At 34.5% G+C, this 26,404-nt stretch overlaps 2 protein-coding genes across 37 annotated transcripts in view; one reads left to right on the top strand and one right to left on the bottom strand.

Annotated features, from left to right (window-relative positions):
- Window positions 1-24,896, top strand: part of LOC121480676 (60S ribosomal protein L23a-like) — a 36,386-nt gene extending 11,490 nt beyond the window's left edge. For both annotated transcript variants that reach the window (XM_041737468.1, XM_041737467.1), the window contains exon 2: window positions 24,415-24,896. In XM_041737468.1, the coding sequence (XP_041593402.1) occupies window positions 24,415-24,896 (482 nt within the window). The remainder of the gene's footprint in view (window positions 1-24,414) is intronic.
- The window catches only part of ABI2 (abl interactor 2), a 123,290-nt gene that overhangs the window by 25,183 nt on the left and 71,703 nt on the right, over window positions 1-26,404 (bottom strand). For 4 of the 35 annotated variants that reach the window (XM_041737462.1, XM_041737464.1, XM_041737443.1 and 1 more), the window contains exons 3-7: window positions 20,201-20,377; window positions 10,739-10,836; window positions 7,487-7,633; window positions 6,595-6,716; window positions 340-498 (exon numbers count right to left, since the gene is read on the bottom strand). In XM_041737462.1, coding sequence (XP_041593396.1) covers window positions 340-498; window positions 6,595-6,716; window positions 7,487-7,633; window positions 10,739-10,836; window positions 20,201-20,377 — 703 coding nt within the window. Of the gene's footprint in view, window positions 1-339; window positions 499-5,369; window positions 5,553-6,594; window positions 6,720-7,486; window positions 7,634-10,738; window positions 10,837-18,714; window positions 18,733-20,200; window positions 20,378-26,404 lie in introns of all 35 variants that reach the window. The other 31 variants (XM_041737461.1, XM_041737463.1, XM_041737442.1 and 28 more) reach the window with 14 other exon arrangements.

The following is a 26,404-nucleotide window of genomic DNA, read 5'->3' as shown; positions in this document are numbered from 1 at the left end:
TTTTCATTATTTGGTATTCATAGAGCAAGGTTATCTGATTAATAAGGAAATATTGCTCACCACAGTATTATTTTTAAAAGCAAATGATCACCAGCACAAAGATTCTGTTCAGAAAAATTAGGTTCTACAAGTTTATATGGAAATCATGTACTGCTTAAAAAAAAAAAAAAAGAACTGAATAATACAGTATTCGCAACCTTATAGTCATTCTTCCAATCATTCAACAAATAGTACTAAACACCTATTATGTGATAGTAATTTATAATTCAAGGTTCTCCCCCCCCCATAATTGAAATTTTTAAACAGATATATTCTACAGAATGCAGAAGAAAATCTAACCTGGGTTCTGGCTATAAAAAGGTCCTCCATTCATCTGATTCTGAAGGCTTGTCTGTGAAGTTATGGAAGGAGGGCGTCTATAGGGCAACGAGCCCCCTATTGTTGGGGGAGTATGGCGAGAGGCAGGTCTATTCATACTGTAGAACTGAACAGGATGACCTGGAAAAGGCAAAGAGCATAAATTTGTCATTAAAAGAAAATTATGTCAAACAATGAAGTGCTTTAGGTACATTTCCTGAATCTTAATAAGATTATTAAAAATAACAATGTTTAGTTAATTTGCTATCTGATAAACATCATGCAAAGTCACAGTTATTGCTCAGCTGACATATCAAAGTGCAAAAGCAGGAAAGTAGGTAAATTAAAAAAAAACAAAATTAGGTTTGGAAAAGCTATGTTCTAAATAGATTACTAATATAATTTGATAGGGTTTCAAAATCATCACAATTAAAATTTATGGCTTACTTCCTCTTCCACCCCCCAAAAATGGCCACTAAAAACTAAACAAGACAAGGAGTGCCTGGGTGGCTCAGTCACTTAAGTATCTAACTCTTGATTTCAGCTCAGGTCATGAGTTGTGAGATTGAGCATCACATCAGGCTCTGCACCGGGCCTGGAGCCTGTGTAAGATTCTCTCTCCTCCTCCTTCAAAAAAAAAAAAAAAAAAAAAAGGAGGAAAGGAGAAAAGGAGGGAGGGAAGGGGGGAGGAAGGGGGGAAGGGAGAGAGTAGGAAAAAGGGCACCTGGAGGGCACAGTTGGTTAAGCACCCCACTCTTGGTTTCAGTTTCAGCTCAGGTAGTGATCTTAGGCTCCTGAGATCAAGCCCCTATGTCCTGCTTGGATTCTCTCTCCCTTTGCCCCTCCCCACTGCTACCAGCCCCTCCCCCAACTCTCTCTCACTCTCTCTCTTTAAATATATATTACATAAGAATGGCATCTGGGAAAGCAAAAGAAAAAATGTCTGACACACAGTCTTATCAAAATAATAATAATAGCAGGAGTAACTTTAAGGTGGCAATTAGTTTAAAGGAAAACAAAATATTCCAGCAAAAGATCAAGTGATATTATTCCAATTCAAACACATCTTTATTCAAACAAAAATCTCCATCTCCAAAGCTAGATTATTTTGTCTTAAAATTAGAGTTTAAGAATTTTACAATTAAGGAAAAATCTAAGATACAAAAAGTGAATCAAAATATATCTTGCTTGTAATACCATCTCTAAGCCTATAATATTTATTAGCAATTTCACTCAATTTTGCTGAGTACTTCAACAACCAATGCTAACTAAAGACATTCTTTTTTAATCTATGCAGTTCCCTAATGCAATCCAGTTCTTAAATTTTATCTTGACTCCACTTTCACTTAACATCATTCAGCTGAAGGCCTACTATTTCAGACAGAGCACTAGAGCACTCATGAGAATACTCCAGCGGAAAGAGGAGGAAAGAGAAGGGAGAGGGAAGGGGAGGAAACAGAAGTGAGAGTGGAAGGAGTGGGGAGATGAAGGAAAGAGGAGGGAGGAGAAAGTGCAAGGAGGACGAAAGGGAGGGGGAGAGGAGAAAAGAAAGAAAAACACTTCTTGCAATTTTTCAACTCATCCATGATCGTAAAAAAAAGGTTTAGAGGAGTAAAACTGGTCGTCAGGAACTCCATACCTTTATCAAACTTGGATTCATATGAACTCATATATAATGAATATTATAAAAGTACTCAAGATCGGCTATATTATTTAATTCTACATATGACAGCATCAAAATCTAAAAATCAATTCTGCTGGATGAAAATCTGGAGTATACAAGCTTAAACATAATCTACTGTCAAGCCTCTAACAATGATAAAAAATAGAAAAATATATAAACTAATACATTATTAAAAGGTACGTTTTGTCATTTGAATCACCAGGTACAAATACATTACTGACATTTTAGTAATCAATCTGTAACAAACTAATATAAACCAACCATCTTCAAGTTCAAAACATCTGATAATTAACACCATTATGAATATTATACTCAGTAATTCAAAGACACTACATAAAAGACTCTCTATTCATACCATTAATAAGACATTTACTTTGCTTTGGGTTAAAAAAGCAAACAAAACTAGAGTTAAAGTAACACAGACCTAACTATGAAACATAAAACTAAAAAGTTCTGGAAAAAAACAAAAAAAAAAATCTTTATGACCTTGTGTGACAAGTTTAAAAGTATGACACTGAAAGCACAATCCATAAGAGAAAAAAAAAATCAATAAACTAGACTCAATCAAAATTAAGAACTCCCCTTCTAAAAGACCCCATTAAGAAAATAAAAAGATAAGTCACAAATGGAAGAAAATATTACCAAATCATGTAACCAATGAAGGACTTACGTTTTCTTATCAAATGATTTTATTTCTGAATAAACAAATCAAGTCAAAAGGGGAGGGCAAAGAAACAAAAAAACAAATTGTCAAATTCAAAATTCGAACAAAGAAACAAAAAAAAGAAAATAAACAGATGGCAAAGAAGCACAAAAAGATGTTCTACATCATCAGTCATTAGGGAAATGCAAATTAAAACCACATAAGAAACTATTATACACCTATTAGAATGGCTAAAGTTTAAGGGGGTTAAAAAGGAAACTAGGGAGGGAGACAAACCATGAGACTCCTAACTCCGGGAAATGAACAAAGGGTTGTGGAAGGGGAGGTGGGGGGGGGGGGGGATAGGTAACTGGGTGGCGGGCACTGAGGAGGGCACTTGATGGGATGAGCACTGGGTGTTACACTCTATGTTGGCAAATCGAAATTCAATAAAAACAAGAAACAACAACAAGAAAAAAAAGCAAACTGACAATAAATGCTAACAAGTTGAGCAACAGGAAGTCTCACACTCTGCTGGTGGGTGTTCAGCCACTTTGGAAAACAATTTGACAGTTTCTCATAAAATTAAACATTCATTTACATCCAATCCCAGCAATCCTAGTCCCTAAGGTGTTTACCCAAATGAACTGAAAACCTGCACTTACAGTCTGTGTGTGTAAGCTTATGGCAATTTTATTCATAATAACCCCAAAATGGAAATACTCCAAAATGTCCCTCAACTGGGAAAGGGATAAACTGTGGTACATCAAATGTAGAACACTACTCAGTAATAAAAGGGAACAAAATAATGACATATGAAACAACATGAATAAATATCAAATGCACTGGTGCCAAAAAGCCAGACCCAGAAGGCTACGTATCATATGCTTCCATTTACATGATATTCTTACAAAGGCAAAACTTTAGAGACAAAAAACAAAACAACAACAGATCTAAAGGTTGCCAGAGGCTAGGAGTGAAAGGGAATGACTGACTACAAAGAACATGGAGGACATGTGCAGATGATAGGACTATTCTACATCTTAACTGAAGTTGTGGTGACATCACTATATACATTTGTCACAAGTGTAGATGCCAAAAAGGCTGTATTTTTACTGTATGTAAATTATAACTTAATAAGAAGAAAAAAGTATTTGGTGATTCAAAGAGTGTATAAAAGAGATTGATATAAATTGTTATGAAGGTATTTACCTTGCTTTTTTGTTAAGAAAAACTAAAATTATCCACTCATATAACAAATGTTTATTCAATGCAGACTATGACGCAGTACCTATTAAATTATTTTATTACTAAAATGTTGACTCGGATGGTAGTGATTTGTTCCTTCTGGGCCTATAGCCAACTTCAAGATGTATTTTTTACTCCATTGATTCTGGAGCATAACATGATTCCTATATTTAACCAGACAGTCTGGCCTAATAGAGATATGTGTAGATCAAAGAATAGCCCATGTTTACATTTACATGGAAAGCTTTTCTTAAAAAGCTATCACAGGGGTGCCTGGGTGGCTCAGTCAGTTCAGGATCTGCCTTCAGCTCGAGTCATGATCCAGAGTCCTGACTCCAGCATCCAGTCCCATGTCAGGGCTCCCTGCTCAGCAAGAGAGTCTGCTTCTGCCTCTGCCTCTCATCCCACTCGTGCTCTCACTCTCTCATAAAGAAATAAAAAAAAAAATTAAAGTGCTATTATAGACACTATCCCATAAAACACCATCCAAAATCCATTTTAGCTAAAAGTATCCTTTAACACATTTAAACATCTGGTTATAGCCGCAGAGCTAAATATGTGATCTATGAAATATTTGGCAAGCTAAGGTGATATGTGTCCAAACATACACATTTTTAATAATAGATAAAGAATTTGTTTACTAACCAGCATCACTATTAACTTTGCAAATACATTTTGTAGCAACTGAATCTTCTTCCCCCTCCCCATCAAAACAGATTTTAGGTTGCTATTTTAAAACACTGAAACACCAGTTAACCTTTAGTAACACTTAACTAAACATGAAATTCTTTAAAAGTCCATTATCTAGGGACGCTTGGGTGGCTCAGTGGTTGAGCACCTGCCTTCAGCTCAGGGCATGATCCCAGGGTCCTGGGATCAAGTCCTGCATCAGGCTCCCCAAAGGGAGCCTATTTCTCCCTCTGCCTATGTATTTGCCTCTCTCTGTGTGTCTCTCATGAATAAATAAAATCTTTTTAAAAAGTCCATTGTCCCTATGTTTTCAGTGCTGCTATAACAGATTTAGAGACTTCCAAACTGTTTTATCAGATATTTCCTATAAAATATACCTTATAATTATTTCCATATTATTTCCATAGACTTTTCTCTTTGTTAAAGTCTTAATCTGTAACAATATTTCTAACAACGTCTCAAAACTGTAAGAAGATGGCTCCATATTAAATTCACAGAGCTCCAGTAAATGAAATTCAAGCATTAAAAAAATGTGTATTTGTGTTACTCTACTGGAAAAATGCATGTGAACTTTACCCTGATTTCCTCGGGAAATTCTATTCTTTGGTCACATGCCATTTTCTAGTTAGTCCATTATTCTTCAGATTTTATACACACACACAGCACAAACAAAAGTCATATAGCCAGAGTTCCAGATAAAAGAGCCAGATGACTGGATGTGCCTGCCAAAGAACAAGCCATACTCACCTGTAGGGGGAGTGGAAGAAACAACAGGGGGAGTTGGAGAAGTGAAGCCATCAGCAAGGGTCTGGGCCCCCCCAGCAGCAGCGTCTGGGGCAGTGGAGGAAGGGACAGTAGCAGGAACAAGAGGGGCAGGGGCAGATGCAGAAGTAGCAGGAAGGGGAGGAGTACCAGCAGGGCCAGCAGGGGCTGAGGGGAAAGAGGAGTAAGAGGCGGCATTAATGAGGCAGACCCATTAGGCAGGATTAGAAAAGGCATTAGAGAACCTAATGTTAAATATTCAATGCTCAACACTAACCAAAGAAAAGAAGAGAATAGGGATAAAAATGAAGCTTATATTAAAGGATTATTAGGTTTGCAGCAAATAATTCAAAATGCTCAGGGCAATGTACAGATTTTTTAAATTCATTAAAAACAGCATTCCGTTTTACCTGAAAGCTACTACTCTGTAAGAAAAGTAACTTTTATACTGTATTGTACCTTTTACATTATAATTTTTAGCACAGTATTTTGTAAACAGTATACAAAACTAAACATAATACATTAGGAAACAGTATTCCATTTTGAAACACAAAAATCAGAAAATAAACATATTCTAGACAAAAACATTAGGTAAAAAAATCAGAAAAATCTTTTTCATGATTTAAAAAATATTATTATCAAAAAAATTATTATCTATTTGGTATAAGTAAATTAAATACAAAAAATTCTATCCCTAGGTCTTTTGTGTCACACTTTTAAAACTAAAGTTCAACTTTGATGAATAAATAAATTAAATAAGCACATTTTTCTGTTTCAGAAAAAAAAAAAGGTAGCATTTCAGAGTATTAAGTTCCAACAGTCCACTAAATTTAACTGCCAAAACTACTTTTAAATTTGTCCAGTCCTTTTTTTTTTACCTATGTGATTCTCACACTGTGTCCAAATGCACGCAATGTCATAACACTGGCTGGAGTTAAACATATAACTCATACCCAGGAGGTACCTGAAACCTCAAAGCACCAACTGAGCCACTGCACCAAAGACAAAGCCAAATAACAGAGAGGTATGTGAGCATAAATTCAGAAATCACTTGGTTAAAAATAACAAATGCATAAAGATTTCCCAACATTTATGGAGTCCTAAAGGAAAAAAAAATCTTCATTATGAAGAAAGCCCATCATAATTAAATTGGAAATTGAATTCAAATTCAAAAAAGACAAGTAAAGATGAGGCACCATTCATGTTTTACCTGGAAAGACACTGGGAGGAGAGGGAGTAGGAACAGCAATGGGAACACCCACACTCCCACTTCCACTGTTCTCCCGACTGCTGCTCCGACTACTTGGGTGACTTCCTCCACTACTCCCACTGCTGCTAAAGAAATAAGAGCCACCAAAACATGAGTATTTATATAAGATACCACCAGCACTTCCCAAAATTTTCTGAAATGAATATAGCTAAACAAAGATTATTCAAAAGCCCTCCATTTCATGTATTAATTTCTGAGTAAAACAGGAAAAAAAAACATGAGTTCGAGAAATTCGTTCTGACTACCTTTTAATAAGCATCTATTAAAGAAATTGAAATTGAGAAAGAAGGAAAAATTCTGTAGAAATATAAGTGGTAAGTGACAGGACTCAACACACAAAAATAGTATTACTTTTACTGTCTGAAGAAACTTGTTTTATAATAAAAAACACAGTTTTCCTGAACAGGTTATTTGATTAATTTTATTTATGATATCTTGGTGTACCATTTCATATTAATGTTTTACCATGTATAGTTTTTCATCTGTAAAGTTCCACCAAAAAACAACTTGTAATTTCCCACATCTAATCTGTAACTTTTTTCCCCACATCTGGTCCATAACTTTCTTTCAGGTCAACTACAACTATTAATTTTTAGAGAAGTTTGTATTTTTAAGATGTCTGTTTTTTCTGGGTTTATTATTTTTTTCCAACTTCCTGACCTCAAAGCTGCATCAGAACATGAGGAGAGAGAGGCAGAATCAGATGAGGTTTGGGAGAGTAGAGTGAGGAAAAGAACTTAGTGCTTGGAAAATGAGAGAGATTTAACTGAAGTAATCTGAACAAATTATGGTACTATGACCATCACATTTTGCACTGAGGTAGAGAAAATACCTGTAAGTTCGATTTCTTTGATTCACAGAAGCTGTCCTCACAGGGCTCTGCTGCGAGGGAGCCATATTACGGGTTGGGCTAGGTACGTAATCATTTGGTACCACTGGAGGACGCACTGGCTCCAGTGTGCGATAGGGGGAGTGCCGCCTACAAAAAGAAGAGCGTATGTATTGTGTGATTAGCAAATTTCGGCACAATAAATTCAAAGAGTTGCCAGTAGTGAAATACAATTTGTATTCAGAGATAGGAAAATGTTTTAACATAACCCAGCTACCAATTTCAGTTTTTCCTTAAGTATCGCTTCTCTGCTGTTAGGGTTTTGATGAGTATTGCTGTTCTTTCATCCCCAACCTCATTTCCCTGTACTAAGGCAATTTTGTTCACTCACTCTCAGAGAGTACAAAGATTCAATTCTCCCACCAAGTAAGCCAGTGTCTCCCAGACTCTTCCTTTGGGGGGCAGGGGAGGGGGGGAGAGATGAGTTCAAATTATTTTAGTACCATGTCAAAGTTTCCCAACTGCACTGCACGAATGCACTAATTATCTTCCTCACCCCTCTCTCCCTAACCAAAGATATTCAAAGATCAGATAAATAAATCCAGAATTTGGCTCCACAACCCCCCACACTGATAATCAGTAGCAACTATAACAAGTCATCTTCCTTTCTATATTAGTAAATACAAAGAAACTGAACTATATCCATACACAGAAATACACAAGTTAGTCTCATCTCCTTCCATTCTCATCTCACTTCCTCCTTGAACTTTCACCTTGCTCTCTTTTACCTCTTATCCTCCTCAAATTCAACATTTAAAAGGGATATAAAAAGAAAAGACCACCTAAGTCTTTCTGCCTTATTTTTTTCGAACTGCAAAGTACAAAAAGGACTGGATTTTATTAATATATTTCCTTCTTCTCAAAATTTCCTTTTAAAAGGAAAGAATGAGGAAAGAAAGGAAATAGGATAGGAAATAGGATGCACAATGGCACATTAGTGATTATTAAATTAGTTCTCATCCCTAAGTTTCTGAATTCTTTATGACAATGATAAATACTCAACTGACATGAAACTGACATTTTGCAGATAAGATTCTGATTTCTAAAAGAATAAAAATTGGAATCTCAAGATGTGAAAATTAAAAAGCTTTCTTTTCCTGAAATGATGTTGCTCCCTTACAAATTTTTCAATAATTCTCTCACCACAAAGTCCCAAGGTTCCTTTAAATACTGCTCTTCTGGGCTACTCAAGTTATGGTTCATTGATTTTGGAAGAGAGCACTTTGAATTGACCCTGTCCACTCTTCTACCTTCAAAATCTTGCATAAATACATGTGTACATTAATAATTAAGAATAAGTAAAAGACACTGCATGACATATTGGGTCCAAGGAAGAAAAAAAAATGTCAGGAACTTAGATTTAAAATACTAAAAAGTTTAGGTATCTCAGAAATTATTATGTAAATATTTTTAAAAATTAGATAGGAAACTGATTAATTTCCAAACATTTGATTTCCAGACAATTTTTCCCAGACAATAAAAATGTTCTGTTTCATGCAAGAAAAAACCCTTTGCTGACTGAGAACAATACCATGAAGGCAATGATAAAAACAAAGTAAAAAAATAAGGGGCAAAGGAAACAAAATATGATGGCTATGCAAAGCTTATGCAAAAAAGCCAGATTGTGACCATCAACTGGTTTGAGGTGTTCAGCAACTCTGGTCTCCAATGATCCTGCAGAACCCTTGCTAATACACAAGGGAAACAAATACTGGACTATGAATAAATCTTCAAAATTTTAGAGCAACACACAGTTTTATTTTCCTAGAGACGACAGTGGGTTACCTTGCTAACGTTCTTGACTTAAAATTTTAAAAATCTGTTAGGCAATGACAGAAACGTAGCTATTCCATAGGAGAGTAAATACTTCCTCTTGATCTCTCTACTCTTACAACTGCATAATTATACCCCATCATGTCATCAACATTCTCTCCTGAAGTTTAAACCTTATTTGATCTACTAGATGCTTTTCTCTCTAAGCAGAATTTGTTTTGTTTACCCTACATAAGATCATCCTATTCCTGGCTGGAACTCATTTTTATTCTTTTACTTCCCACTGTCCTAACTATAACTCCTCTTCCAACATTATCCTCTTTTATAATTTTTTTTCTTTTTTTTTTTTTTCTCTTTTTTAATTCTAATTCATCTTTGTCCTGTCCTGACCTCTGGTGCTTAATTAGGTTTTCTGTCATTTTCTTTCTCCTTTTTTCCTTTTTCTTTCTTCCTTCCTTTCTTTCTTTCTTTCTTTCTTTCTTTTTTTTTTTTTTTTTTGGTGAGGGGGCCAAAACCAGCATTGTCAATTTAAAAAAATTTAAGCACACATCATAAAGCCAATGGTTGTCAAAGCATTTTGTCTTTGTCTTATACATTTTTAAAAAATCCAATGTGCAGTACAATGACTGAAAAGTTTGATAGAGAACAAATATTACCCCCCTTTTACAGATGAAAAAACTGAATTGCTAAGAGGCTGACTATGCAAGACAACAGAGCAGAAGCAGAGCTGGACCACAAATTTAGTCATCTGGCTTCTGGGACATATTATGTCTACCTGATCAAAATTTCCATGATAAAACTTTTTTTCATGTTAAAAACATTTCTTTAAATAATCTCTACTCCCATTGTGGGGCTGGAACTCACAACCCTGAGATCAAGAGCTGCATGCTCTTCTGATTGCGCCAGCCAGGCACCGCAATAAACCAAATTTTTATCCTATGATGCTATAGAAGAAAAATATTATAAGCTTTTTCATTAATTGGCCATTTCTGCCGAAAGTCAAACCCAGAACTCACTTCTGCTGTACTGAATTAAGCTCGGTATTCTCAGAACAACACAAGATACACAGATTTTGGTAATCTACACAGTGTTCTTCATAAGAGCAGTCTAAAAGCACAGTCAACTGTAATATGAAATACTCTAAATATTTTCTGAAATTAGAGTGCAATTTATAATAAACCATGAACTTAGGTTATGATTTTACCTCAAATTTAAAAGTGATTAGAAAAATAACTTTTAAACAAAATCTTTTTAAAGTATAAAAATGTTTCCCAGAAAAAGGAAAAGTTACACACAAAACAGTTAATCTTAGGAAGAAAATATTGTTTCAAATATTTAAAAATGGTTTAAATATACGTAGTGTTTGGTTTTCAACAACACTACAAGAAATGGTTTTCAATTATTACTTAGTTACATACTTACCCAAGTGTCCCTTTCCCTGACATAGGGGGACTGGGGGGTTTCTGAGTTGGAGGTGTTGTACGCGGCAGCCCACCCATCTTCATATTCTGGGTACTCACCTAAAAAAATTTTGAGGAACAATCAACTTGTATGTAGTAAAACAAAATGCCACTTGTGAGAAATAATGTTATACTATTTATTAACAAAGGAGGGGAAGGTTTAAGTAGGAAAAAAAAATTAGAGGCCATGCATTTCATATGCAATTTCTACTCTACTATTATTCTACAGTTGTACTCAAAGGACTCTTCCTAACACAGATTTTCAAATGATTTTAAACTTATATGCAAAGACTGTATTTGCCATTAGGCCATCACACCAACAAATCACTGGTCAGACTATTTGATACTATATTTAATTGAAATTCAAAAGGATAACTACAAGAACTTTAGTTTTAATAAAGAGAAATTCAATTAAAACAATAATGCCTTTAGGGACGCTTGGATGGCTCAGTGGTTAAGCCTTGGGCTCAGGGCGTGGTCCCAGAGTCCAGGATCCAGTCCCACAATGGGCTGCCTCAGTAGCCTGCTTCTCCTTCTGCTATGTCTCTGCCTCTCTGTGTCTCTCATGAATAAATAAAATCTTTAAAAAATAATAAAAAATAAAAATAATAATGCCTTTAAACAATTCCTTGTTTTTGAGATAGCAAGTAGATCATAAAAATATGTTGCCCAACAAAATATGTAGTACAGTTTTGATTCACTGTAACTACAGAATATAAAATGTTGAATTGTATGATATGTCAGAAAAATTTTCAGTTTTTAAAATAGTTATCAGCCTTACAATTCAGATTTCTTTACTGTTCTCTTAACTGTTCTCTTATGAAGGAATCACCTACCTGAAAACTGCCAGCTGTTAAGTCACGTTTCTAAACATCTGAACTAGAGAGTTAGGGCTGAGGTATCCCATTCAACTATGAGCAATACAGGGGGCACACTGGCGATGTCCTAGTTCTACTGGGAATTAGACCCACTCAGGCCCAAAACAATGATTATGGGAAAGATGTAACAGAGTCCTAAATCAGAGCTGGGCCAGGACTTCTCACTAAATGCAAGGGTAAGGAAAGTACATAATCTGGAAACTACTGATGGAAACAACGCCTAAGAAGTATATAAGCACTTATACATAAAGCCCTAGAACTCTGGATGTCTTAAAGAGGTAAGAGAAGTCATTCACAAATATAGTTCAAATGTATTCTCAAATTGAGATTACTAATGGGTTAGACAGAGTAAATGCTCATCATATAGATTCACGCCTGACACTATTTTAAGCCCCTTTGTTCTGGATTGCCAAACACTTCAAAAAAAAAAAAAAAGGATCTTAACTTTTCTACTGTCTGGAGTAGTCAAATTATACTTATAAAATTAAACTGCAAGACATTACACCATTGAAATGAGTACATTTATAATTATAATTTCAAAATGTAAATTTTAAGAAAACATATCATAATTGTATACAGAGTATTGAGGTTGCCAAAATTAAATGTGGCTTAAATGAAATTTTTAAAGCTCCTAAAATACTACTTGTTATCTGAACAGGCAAAAAATAATATATCAAGAAACAAACTCTTCAAATGAATAGTCCAGTGAACAAGTTGTGTGTGATGTTAAAACAATCTTTAATGACAAATGATACCTTTGAGATGTCAATATTTTAAAAATGAAACATTTATCTATAATCCTTTTATTGTTACTTTTAAACAATAAGTACAAAACAAACCAGTTATTAAGTAAGAATAAAGATTAACTTATCCTTGTTCTCCCCCTCATTAATAAGTAGAGGGTATGCTAATCATACATTAAAATGAAAATGCCAGAAAGAGTTTTGAAAAAAAAAATCAATCCACATTTGGGGAAAATTTTAGGAGTAATATGACAAATAACCAGTAGCTTTTCAAACTGTAAATCTTCATTTATGATACCAGAAGATTTTTTATAGTAGTAACCAAAGTCCTTTAAGCTCAACCTTAAACAACATAAAATCCAAAGTTACTTTAAGTGACGAGGGAGAAGTAGGTGAGCCAACACTAAAACTACATCAATTTGCTAGAAACAGGAAGGAAAAGGAGCAGGGACAGAAAAAGTAAAACAGAATTTTATTCTATACATGGAATAGCTAAAATATTTGAAAACAGCTTTTGAACTCTGATTCAAGGTTTTGATATCTAAGGTGTTTTTATTTAAATTGCAGTATCTTCTAGAAATCTTTTAATCTGTTAAAAAATATAAACAATCTATAAATTAAAATCTGACACACATTTCCATAAACAAAACTTGATACATTTTATGAGCTGTGGGATCAAATAATCGTATCTGCTTGGATAACTGGGTTTGGATAAGTAACTTAAATCACTTAGGAAACCAAAGAGACCATACAGAATGTCCAAAAAATCTATAATTTTTATACATCACTGATACTGTGCACTTCTATTAAGCGAAAAGAGTTTTTCAGTATATCTTCAAGGTGGTTTTCCTTTGTAAAAAATGCTTCTATGCTAGTAAAACAATGACTATGCGATGCAGACTATAAATATTAGGGGGCACCTGGGTGACACAATCAGTTGAGCTATCCACTCCTGGTTTCAGCTCAGGGCATGATCTGTCAGGGTCGTAAGATTGAGCCCCACATGGGGCTCTGCACTCAGTGGGGAGTCTGCTTCCCTCCCTTTCTCTCTCCCTCCTTCTGCCCCTCCCCCTGCTTGTGTGCATGCTCTCTAAAAATCTTAAAAAAAAAAAAAGTATATAAGTACTGTCATCTAACATGAGGAAACGGGGAAAGAACAGAACAGGAATAACTGCCAAATAAAACAATTTGTTGGGCAGCACTGGTGGCGCAGCGGTTTAGCACCGCCTTCGGCCTGGGGTGTGATCCTGGAAACCCGGGATCGAGTCCCACATTGGGCTCCCTGCGTGGAGCCTGCTTCTCCCTCTGCCTGTGTCTCTGCCCCTCTTTCTCTCTGTCTCTATGAATAAATAAATAAAAAATCTTTTTAAAAAATTCATTAAAAAAATAAAACAATTTGTTTATCATAAGTAGAATCTGTATTATAATTAGAGCTTAATTATATTTGATTTATATATGACATATAAACATATAGTTAATGGTCCTGGACCATGAGTGGAATTATGATCCAGTACTATGAGTATAATGCTCATTATACTTTTCAAAGTTTTATTTGGGAATCAGAATGAAGCTTTGGCGGTTGACTGCAACAATCATTCAATTATGTGGGTATTTTTTGAAAATCATCACTGAGAACTAAGTAAAGCAGGTATTAGGTATAAGGAGAAACAGTAGGAAACATCCCCCTATCCTTTTTTTCCAGCTCAAAAAGAAACTACCAAAGCAGAAGAAATATTTCATTTAAGTGATTAAGCTCACAATACTTTGCCAGTGGTCTGTGACTAAGGAATGCTGATAATACTATAAGTAGAAAAGTTCCTTTATGTTCAAAGGGTGATCCTATCTCTGACGCTTTGGAGATCTCTACAACTAGCAACAAGCATCAGGCCCATTCTTATGCTTTAATATTTTTTTCTACAGTGCTCCTACCTTTCTTGCTCTATACTTTTTTGGTACATTCCATACCTCCTTGAACTTTTATATATCATAATATAATGTTCATTACCAACCTCAGTGCTTTCCAGTACCCTGTGAACTACAGTATTGTTTATAAAGCTGGCTAGCCACATATCTCCAGTTCACAGAGGACATCACTTCTGTTACGGAGAAATCTCCCACTGACAGATGACCAGCTAGGATAGAATAGTGGCAGACACATTCTAAAATGATATCTGTGGTATATCCTTCATTTATCAACCACTTATCACCTACCAGACTACTAGGTAAAAAGTTAAAGGAATATGAAAATTAAGGGAGACATTTGGATGGGGGAGGGGAAATAAAATGGAACACAAAGGCTTAGAAAATGATTCCTCTGCTTTTAAGGAACTTGTAATATTTTGGAATAAATAAGCCTCCTATGTTTTAGGCAAAACAGAATATCTACAAATGATATAGAAATCTCCAAAAAAATATCCATATGACAGGGAAAAACTACAAAAAGTTTCAGAGAAAAATCTAAGCTGGACTGTTGCTTTTTTAAAAAAAAAAAAAAAAGCAGGATTTAAATATACAAAGAGAAGAGTAGTAGTAGTATGGATAGCCTGTATCTGGCTATGGAATAGTGAGGGGGAGCAGAAGCCGTGGTCAAGCACCTCTGGGCCTTCATTCACTGTCCAGTATTGTTCCTCACTAGTCCCATCCAATGCATAATTCTTTGGCTTCCTGGAGATCTCTATCCCTCCCTTCAGAAAATATATATTCCGACTGCAATGACCAGGGCTAGGAGGAAAAGGACCAGGAGATCCTTTGAGGGAAATCAAAGCTGGGGTTTGAGTATGAATTCAGAAGAGGTAAAATTTTTGTAAGAGCAAGACAAAAAGCCTAAGGTACTAAGAGTCCTAAAGTAATCCAAAAACAGACATAAGGGAATTAAAGAGTAGGAATAATGGGAAAGAGAAACAGGTAAAGAAAGTAGGACAAGAAAAGAGGAATAAAGATGGGCAAATATCTGCTTGATTTTGAAAATACTTTCTGACAACCAGCCTTTGCCAAAATAGAATTGGTGGCTCAAGGTCGGAACTAAAAGGCAAAAACAGATGGGTCCCCAAAGGTTGCTGTGATTATGGAGCTTTCCTTCCAAATGACGGGTCAGATAAATGCTCAAGAGTGAACCCTAAGCTGCACTTTAGAGCTGGAAATGTGAGACACAATTCATCATCCTCCTGCAGGGAATGACAAACACTTGTTAAGGAACACACTCAAGTGAAAAACTAAAGCTATTTTTTACACAGGGATAAGTTAAGTGAGATCTCAAGCAAAATTTTCAGAAGTGTTCTATTCTTAATGTGTTGGTTGTAAAACAAATCCATAACCCCTCCTCATTAATTATTTAGAATTTGCTTGCACAGCATGTCCAACTGCAATAAATACTACACTAACAGATTAGGAGTCCTTACTGCTTTTGTTTAAACTAATATATTTATTTTAAAAGTACTGAAGTTTAGCTTCATTAGTGACAACTTCACTGCTTTCAAAAGAAAAAAATCCATTTCAAATACATTAGTAATGGGGTCCTAAAATTCTTTTTACTATTAAAAAAAAAAAAGTGGGACGTGATGTAATGAGCATTGGATATTATATAAGACTGATTTATCAATGACCTCTACCTCTGAAACTAATAATACATTATATGTTAATCAAATTTAAATTAAAATTTTTAAATAAAATAAAGAGTGGGAAAAGGGTATCCCAGTTCAAGGTAAATTCTACTTTTATATGGCCTCAGGTATACACTAAAACACTTCCATTATGGCATTCCACCCTTCAGCTTTTTACTCTTATGCCTTTTGTTGTAAAAATATCACCATATTATTTTCAAAGGTCTTACGAATTAAACTCTACAACTTGTGGGCAGCCTGGGTGGCTCAGCGGTTTCGCGCAGTCTTCGGCCTGGGGTGTGATCCTGGAGACCCAGGATTGAGTCCCGCGTCAGGCTCCCTGCATGGAGCCTGCTTTTCCCTCTGCCTGTGTCTCTGCCTCTGTGTGTGTCTCTCATGAATGTATGAATGAATAAAATCTTTAAAAAAAAAAAAAAAAAAGAAGAAGAAGAAGAGAAAAAAAAAAACCCTCTACAACTTGTTCTCCCCTGTCAACTAAAGGAAAAAAAAAAAAAAACCTAAATTTTTTTATGAAAAGAACCATGAGCCCCCATGAGAACATGCTATTCAAAATGTTAAAAATTCAACTTTTAGTATGGAGGATTCTTCTAAGTCAAATCCCATGTGTTTGGCCTCAAAGTATGATCTTTATTTAAAGTCTGTCTGAAAGACATCAAAAGTCTAACAGCAATAAAGAGCAAAAACAGAGTTCACAAAGAACTGAGGAAATCAAAGAAGCAGATAATCCTACCAACAAACATCAGGAGACCTCTAGGGCACTTGACATAATCCACAAGTCTCCAAGATCAGTTGGAAACCACAGAACTAGTTAATTATCCAGTTCCTTCCAACTACAATATTTTCTCGTTAATTCTATTTCCTACCTTAATGTATTAAATTATTCTATTAATCACCCTACTAAAACCATTCCTTTTTAAATACCAGAATAAAAAGAGAAATATTTGTTATATGTTGAATATTTTTTCACTCTACTTTGTTTTGTTTTACCCAAAAGTATTAGCAATGTGCTACAGGTTTACAGAGAAGAAAAATTCACAAAGAGGGACAGGAAGAAAGAAAAGACAGACTGTTGGTACATTCTAGCTTCTAGAATGAGTTCAGGGTACTCTTCTCACCAGGCAACACCACTCAGATAGAGCAGAAACACCTACATAGAGCCACAGTACTCAGGAGTGAAGCTTTTGTATATTTGTAAAGATGTTAAGGAATCTTATCCAAGTGTGGTATATTTCCTTGCTTTCTAGGGGCTTATTTCCTACTCACTTTGGTGTATCTCCCACATAGAAAAGATCCTGAATCCAAGAAGGTCAAAAAGGAATCATAGTACAGTTTGGAGGCATGAGCATAGGAAAGTAGCTTAAACAAACTGGTCTAAACTTAAAGGATTAAAGAACTGGTCCATTTCTGTGTTTTTTCCTTCAGATAATCTTTCTGTGCACTTCTATCACTTTGAAGAAAACCCATCAATAGCCAAAATTTGGAAAAGAGCCAAGCTAGTTACACACTGCTTTGGGTCTACTTCTTTCTATTTTATGCAAAAGGAATCTCCTCACAATTCCACATCCCCCACTTACCAAGACTGAGACATTCTACTCAATAACACAAGAAGTACATGCGCTCGACTCCTCTAGTCACATCTCTCTACCAGGATCTGTTGAAAAGTCTGTGGCCCTGGTTAGTATTAGTAGCTAGTTAATGATTCAGATCTCAGTTATCTTCTTATCACTTTCTATACTGGAGACATGACAGATAACAGGGTTTTAGATAGTGTATTTGAAAAGAATTTATAAAGTTCAGCTAAGAAAATAACAAAAAGGAAATTCGTGCTCAGTTTGGTGAAAATGTTAGTAACCTTCTATTTAAATGTTCTTGAATACACTTGAATGTCTTTTACTATTAATTCTCTAAAATACTAAAATATAAAAAAATCCCTAAAATGTTAGTGAAACAAGTATTTCTCTAATTCTTAATGTGAATTTTGTTAAACACTCATGAACTTTTGAAGTTTTGATATAATTAATACTCAACTACTAAAACTCTTTAAGTTTATGTTGAAATATATATCTTATATAGCAATTTGAAAATGAGAAACTAATTTCCTTTTTGCAAAATACATGATACTGCAACTTAAAAAAAAAACCTGTAACATTGAATATTTTCCATTTCTCAATTTCTTTACATTGACTAAGAGTCAAGAGATAATGACATACTGGCCACAAGGTGTATAATAAAGCACACCATTTATAGAATAAAAAGGCTATTACACAGGGGGAGGGTTAAATAAAGCACATTAGTTGGCCCTCCAATCCATAACATAAATCCTATATTTACAAAAGTCCAGCTAATTTTATTCATAATGACATTTTATAACAGGTAACCTTAATTTTAATTTCACAAAATATATGAACATTGCAAAATACACATTTATTCAAAAATATTTACCAAGCACCTAATGTGTGCATCACGCACTGTTGTAGGCACATAGGACAAAACTTTTTTGTGAACAAAACAGACAAAAAAATCTGCCCTCATGGAACATGAAGACACACCACAAAGTTGGATGACAAAACTTTTTAAAAATTAAAGAGGAATTATTTGTTGATTTTAGAAGGCCAAGTGCCAAATATCTCTTCACTCCCCATATGTAATATTCTACATAAGAACAAAGAATGGAAATCCAGCCCTGGAATCTCTTACCTTAAATCTAAGCAACCACTTAATGCATAAATGGAGCAAATAAAAGAGGTAAGGAAAAAAAGCATTGAAAGGTTAGTTGGAACTTCAGGATGTGAAGAGAAAGGAAAAAAAACAAAGAAAAAACAAGTTAAGCATTCAGCATTAAAAAATAATGTTTCAGTAGATCATAGAAAGAGTGGTCAAAGCAGAATGTGTCATGAACAGGAGGGTTTTTTTGATGAAATTATATGACATTGTTTTATTCAAAAACTTTAATAAAGATTTCTTCAAATTAGTGACCCCTAAACTCTAAAAGCCCAAATAATAAAAAGGACTCCAGAGTCCCAAAAGAATAATATTTTACTTGAATTAAGTTAAGAATTAGAGTGGGAAGGAAACCATGTTTTTATTGTATAAGTGGGCAAGCACAAATATTATGTTTTATATTCTAAGTACCTTTTGTAATTAGATTCTGGCATTACCCTAAAATTATCTATTAGCAGTTATTAGCCTAGAATAAATCTCAAAATTATAAAATTTTTAATATTTCATAAATTCAAATATCAAATTCCAGATAACAGTGCCTATATCAAAATTCTGAGAAAGAAAAAAACTTAATTTACACTGTATGTTTTCTTTTACCTAGGTCTACATTACATTTACATTAGATTTACATTTAACTGATTTCCAGGATACTAGTGTAGGATATTTTTTTAATTTAAATTTGCTTATACAGACATCAATCAATTGCATAAAATGTACAGTTTCACACATATGTATATATTCAAAGTCACATTTGAAGAGTCATTGCCCTTCAAATCACTGATTAAGATGAAAGCTTTAAGTAACTGAACACTTAGCTGAAGCTCCAAATAGTTTAAGTATAAATACCAATTTAAATCAAATGTATATGCACCTTAGTTTTGATTATGGTACTTTTACATATGCAGCAGACACTCCAATACATTTTAAAAGACAGCCAAAATATATAATGGCTACATACTCAAAAGCAGTGGAAATATTAATTCACATATTACTTTCATCTACACTACTCTCACCCAAAATGTTAAGATAAAATTATTTTAGAAAGATTCAAAGTACATGTTTGTTTATAGATGTTCCTTCTGAAAACTAACACCAAAGCGTTGCTGATAAATTTTTGAAATAAGGTGGATACTTAAAGAACATGCTGAGTAATTTTTTAATCGGTCATACTAAGTCATTAAAAGATTAGAAAAATTAAACCACACTTATTTGCCCAATCTAGATGAGGTATCCTCATAGCTGATTAAGTAAATGCATTTAAAGGTGACTGTTTAAAATTTGAAAACACAGCACCAGGAAGAAGCAAGAAGGATAGAACAGTTATAGTATTAAAGAACCTTCAGAACCACAACTGGGCCAAAACCTGGACCTCCAGGAAAGAAAAGACAGAAGCTTAATTTTCTAAAGAGTTAGTTCCATTATGGACTGCTGTTTTAAAAAGGTTGACAAAAATTATACTTACCTTTACTCCATGTCCAATATCATCTAGAATTGTATAGTCAATAGGTTTTCTAATATAACGAACTGGTCGTTCGAGATTGGCTGGAGCAATAATCTTATGTGTCCTTGAAGTGTTTTTATTGGTAGTCAAAATACCAATCTCTCTTCTTGCAACTTTCTCTTTATGAATATCAACGGTCTGCAAAATATAAACACAAGACAAAAATGTATAGTTCTAATCCCCAGAAGAATCAAAATATAAATGCTCAGACATCTAACATCATTATTCATATACTTAGCCCCAACTGCTAAATTTTGTTCTTTTTGGATCTACTAGCTTTCTCCATTCTTAGGCTAAAGCCTAAGGTTGGCAAATCATGGCTGGCCAACCAAATCTGGTCCACAAACTGTTTTTTACAACCTGAAGTTTTTTACAAGCTGGGAGTAGTGTTTACATGTTTTAATGGTTTTTAAAAGTCAAAAGAAAAATAATGTCATGACATGTGAAAATCATACTGAATTCAAATTTCAGTTTCCATAAAGAAAAATTTTTGAAAAAAAAAAAAAAAATTTTTGGACCACAGCTATTCTACTTGCTTACATATTTTCATACTACAGGGCAAAGATAAGCAGTTAAAACAAAGACTGCATGGCCTGCAAGCCTAAAATATCAGGGGGGCCTTTACAGAAAAAGTGTGCCAACCTCTGGGTTAAAGCATGCTAATTTTTTCCCAAGCTCCATTGCTCCATTAATATTCAAACTAATATATAATGATTAAGAAAACTCCAGGTATTATGTTGGTTACATTTTTAAATAACCTATTAGTATAATTTCCATTGATGCTCAAATGCTTTTTTATTCTTAAAAAAGAGAGGCTTAAAATATAAATACAATGTTATCACCTTTTTACAAAAAAATTTATGTTTGTGTATATTTTATCATGATAACACTTAAAATATTTCATTAATTTATCCTATTTATTAAACGTTCACATAGGATAAATGTGTTTTTACTTGGTCTTTTATTTGTTGATAGTGAATTTCTGTATAAACATAGATAACTACTATCCCTAAAAAGCATTTCTCAAACAGCAGGTTGTAATTTAGTGGTATGTGAAAGGCAATTTTTTATTTTTTTTTAATTTATTTATTTATTCATGAAAGACAGACAGAGAGAGAGAGAGAGAGACAGACAGACAGACAGACAGAGACAGAGACACAGGCAGAGGGAAAATCAGTCTCCATGCAAGGAGCCCGATGTGGGACTCCATCCCAGGACTCCAGGATCACGACCTGAGCCGAAGGCAGATGCCTAACTGCTGAGCCACCTAGGTGTCCCAAAAGGCAATTTTTTTAATAAAAAAAATAGAAATATTAGACTAGACTATATATGCATAGTAAGTATTTTTTCTTGAAATATTTGTTATATATATTTGTTATATATATGAAATATTTGTTATTTATTTATATATATATAAAGATACAGGAATTGTGTACTGGGTGCAACATAAAATATATTTTTTTACTGTGAGTTGCAGTCAAAAAAGTTGGAAAACACTTCACTAAAATTGTTCATATCTCTCATACTCTTCCTGGGCCAAGCAGCAATTAACAGACACTCATTCCTCCCCAGTCCTATTTCATTTTCCCCTTTCTGAAAACAGAACCAGGTAATAACATAGAAATGGAAAGAAAAGATAACCATTATGACAGTATTAAATATCACTATAAGTAATCTGAAAGCTGATTATCCCTCTAAACTATCCAAGGTATGAAGGGAACTTGAAACAAAAGTCTCCTATTTCAACCTAAAGATTTTAAAAGCAACAGTATCTATAAGCTTCACAACTAGTATCTAAATGAAGCATCAAATCAAAGGTTGGCCAAGGTAGTTAACTTTATCATTTTAAATATTTCTTTTTAGGGCAAAAATAATCTTTGAGCTTTCCTGAGCACGTTAAGTAAAAATTACAAAACCTGCCTTCCTTTTCAACTACTACAGGAGAGCCGTAACAGAGAAACAGACATTTATACATTAGTGACAATATTGGTATTTACTTATTTTTAACTTCAGAGAAATAAAAATCTCATTTTAAATAATTTCTAATGTGTCATGCTGAATCATTAAAAACATGCACTTAGAAATATTTCATATGTTTTAAGTATGCTTCAAAATAAACAAAACCAAAGAAAATATGGCACTTTTTTTTGACACCTATTTTTTTATAACTGGTCTTTACCATGTCAATAAAAGAAAATTTATCAGAGAATGTAATCGTCTTGAGACACTGTTCTTACTCCAGTTTTTAGAAATGTAGTTATACTAATCAAAAAGGAAACCATAAGAATGCAAACCCAGCCAACCATAGAATTCCAAGCTTACTGCAAACAAACTTTAATTTCAAATTTTAATGGTGGAATTATTAATACATCTTTGTATTAATAAATAAAATGAGGGGGAGACCTGGGTGGCTCAGCGGTTGAGTGTCTGCCTTTGGCTCAGGGTGTGATCCCAGAGTCTCTGGATTGAGTCCCACATCAGGCTCCCTGAATGGAGCCTTCTTCTCCTCCCTTTTCCTATGTCTCTGCCTCTCTGTGTCTCTCATGAATAAATAAATTTAAAAATCTTTAAAAAAAATAATAAAATAAAATGGGAAAGCAAGTTTCCATATCTGCATTAATATAGTTACGTTTTATAATAAGCACATATTTTTTAACTGTGAAAAAATTAAGACTTTTTTTTAAAAAAGCACTGAAAACATTTGATCTGGGGATTGGAGGCACTTACATATTACTTATAAGTTCTTCTTATATATGCACAAACACAGCCCAAACCTACAGACCATTACACTAAGGATAAAACAAAAACCAATATAGCAAAGAAAAAAAATCTCAGAATTATAAGTCTAAAGTAGGCTCTTACAACTTCCTGAGACGGAAAGCAAAGTGCAAACAATGAACTATAAGAAAATACAACCCTTCATCAGGAAGGGACAATTTTCCCAGCACTAAACTCCAAAAGGAATTTTGGCTGGAGGAATTTTGAACAGAAAAATGTTGCTTCTTATATTCTCAGTTAAAAAAAAAAACTCAAGGCATGTTTTAAAACATAAATCTTAAGAGCATAACATCCATGGAAAATCAAAAGAATTTAGTTTGGTTATATAATATTTCTAGTTGTTTACTCTAAAAGAATTCCTACATCTTAGAAAAACTAGACCAGGGTTTCTCAATAGCGACACACTTGACATTTTGGGCCAGATAATTTTTTGCTGTGAGAGGCTGTCCTGAGTATTGCATCATGTGAAGAAGTATCCCAGTAGACCTGTAGCACTCCTCCAAACCAAGTTGTGATAACCAAAAATGTGTGACATTACCAAATGTCTCCATGAGGGTAAGTGAACCAATGATTTAGCGGGGGTACTAATTTACTTGTCCTTACATTACACACTCTGAAATATCAATATCAATTACTTCCAAACTTCTTACAAGAGCTGACTTAAGATTAGTATCTCTAGTGACTAAGTATAGATAGTGGTGTTATCAACTTTTTTAAAAACATCTATAATAAAATATAAGGTTAAGAAAACCAAAGAGCATAATTTGTATTCCTGCCATCCTACTACAACACTAAGTTAAACTGGAGGAGTTCTTGTGAACAAAATCATATCTATATTCAGAAAATAGCTATGTTTTTATGTGGAGTCTGAATAATAAAAGAGAACAATGAATCTACTACTCCATTAGGAAGGAAGAGAAAGTTTGGTCCATAAGATTATGAAATTTTCAGCAATCATCTACTTCAAATTTTTCAAAGCTTTCTCTTGGGGAAAACCATATTCAAATTAGAATAATAGAAGGAACACTCCTCTCTCTATATAGCTAACATCAGCATTTATCAACTTACAACTGTCAGTTTTATTTTATTTTATTTTTTTTTTAATTTACTTATGATAGTCATACAGAGAGAGAGAGAGGCAGAGACATAGGCAGAGGGAGAAGCAGGCTCCGTGCACCGGGAGCCCGATGTGGGACTCGATCCTGGGTCTCAAGGATCGCGCCCTGGGCCAAAGGCAGGCGCCAAACCGCTGCGCCACCCAGGGATCCCTTTTTTTTTGTTTGTTTGTTTGTTTTGTTTTTACAACTGTCAGTTTTAAAAGAATTTTTGTAAAGCTCCTATGATGTATTTTTTAATTTAAAAATAACATGAGTTAATACATAAAATCTTTTATATAGCTTTCACGAAGATGGAGCCGAAGGCGAAGAAGGAAGCACCTGCCCCTCCCAAAGCCGAAGCCAAAGCAAAGGCTTTGAAAGCTAAGAAAGCGGTGCTGAAAGGCGTGCACAGTCACAAAAAAAAGAAGATCCGCACCTCAACTACATTCCGAAGACCCAAGACCCTGCGTCTCCGAAGGCAGCCCAAATATCCTCAAAAGAGCGCCCCCAGGAGAAACAAGCTTGATCACTATGCCATCATCAAGTTCCCCTTAACTACTGAGTCAGCCATGAAGAAAATAGAAGACAACAACACACTTGTGTTCACTGTGGATGTCAAGGCCAATAAGCACCAGATCAAACAGGCTGTGAAGAAGCTCTATGACATTGATGTGGCCAAGGTCAACACCTTGATCAGGCCTGATGGAGAGAAGAAAGCATATGTTCGAATGGCTCCTGACTATGATGCTTTGGATGTTGCCAACAAAATTGGGATCATCTAAACTGAGTCCAGCCGGCTATAAATCTAAATATAAATTTTTTCACCAAAAAAAATAAAATAAAATAAAATAAAATAAAATCTTTTATATATATATGTATATAAATATAACTACTCTGTTTTTTCATAAATCTAACTCATTGCTTGCACTAACCACCATTGCATTTGCCTTCATTATATTCTTTGATGTTATAAAGCTAAAATGTATTAATGTTAAATTTTGGAAGTACAAGTTCAACACTGATGCTTAGGAAAAATTTTATTTTATTTTTTAAGATTTTATTTATTTATTCATGCAAGACACAGAGAGAGAGAGAGAGAGAGGCAGAGACAAAGGCAGAGAGAGAAGCAGGCTCCATGCAGGGAGCCCGATGTGGGACTTGATCCTGGGTCTCCAGGGTCACGCCTTGGGCCAAAAGTGGCGCTAAACCACTGAGCCACCCGGGCTGCCCAAAGAATTTTAATAGTAAAATAAAAGCATTCCAAATTTGTCCTGGATTTTTAAAGTTACTAGTTATATGACAATAAATTTATTCTTATTTAGTAGAGATCTTAAGAATAGCGCTTATCCATGGCAAGTAAAAAGTTTAATTAGCAAAGACCAAAACTAATGAAAGTACACTTCTAATAAACACCATTATTGTTCCTACCTGCTAACCAAAAAACACACCAAGTAATATCACTGCAACTGTGTGGACTATTATTATTAATAGATCCTTATTAATTTCTCTATCCTTCTCATTGTAGCAACTGCCAAGCTATGCAGTGCCAAACCCAAGGCCTCTAGAACACCTCTTATCATCACCTTGAGATAGTTATATTTGCTCCCAGCTCCCTTGTAAGCCTGAGACCCACTCCCACATCTCCTTCATACACAGGCCACAACAGATATCAAGAAGGTACTATATAAAATATTTTGTTTTAGGATTATCTTTATATTATGTGTCCCATTAACATGGATAATTAAGAGCTGACTGTACTGCACAGCACTACTTCAGACAGCTGACCATCAGTGTGGGAAAATATCTGCAAAGCTACAGTGGACTAACTCAACTAAGTTGCATGTTTTCATATGTCTTAATTTTTTATTAGTAAGTTAATGTTTCATAAGTTTTTTTTTTTAATTTTATTTATTTATTCATGATAGTCACACAGAGAGAGACAGAGAGGCAGAGACACAGGCAGAGGGAGAAGCAGGCTCCATGCAGGGAGCCCGACATGGGATTCGATCCCGGGTCTCCAGGATCGCGCCCCGGGCCAAAGGCAGGCGCCAAACCGCTGCGCCACCCAGGGATCCCTGTTTCATAAGCTTTTAATTGTTTAAATGACAAATATGCTTAAACATACTCAAATTGTTCACCTTTCATAAAACAAATTAGTTACTACTAAATGGTAATTTTCAGTTATTTGTTAATAAGATGATATAAACTATACATAAATTAAGAACTATATAAATCCTACTTTTTATGCATAACAACATACCGATAACCTTTAGTAGGATTTCCTTAATTT

Source organism: Vulpes lagopus, chromosome 22 (genome assembly GCF_018345385.1).
Source record: "Vulpes lagopus strain Blue_001 chromosome 22, ASM1834538v1, whole genome shotgun sequence".
Taxonomy (NCBI): Eukaryota; Metazoa; Chordata; class Mammalia; order Carnivora; family Canidae; genus Vulpes; species Vulpes lagopus.
Note: the sequence above shows the minus strand (reverse complement) of the source record. Positions and strands in the feature narration are given on the sequence as shown.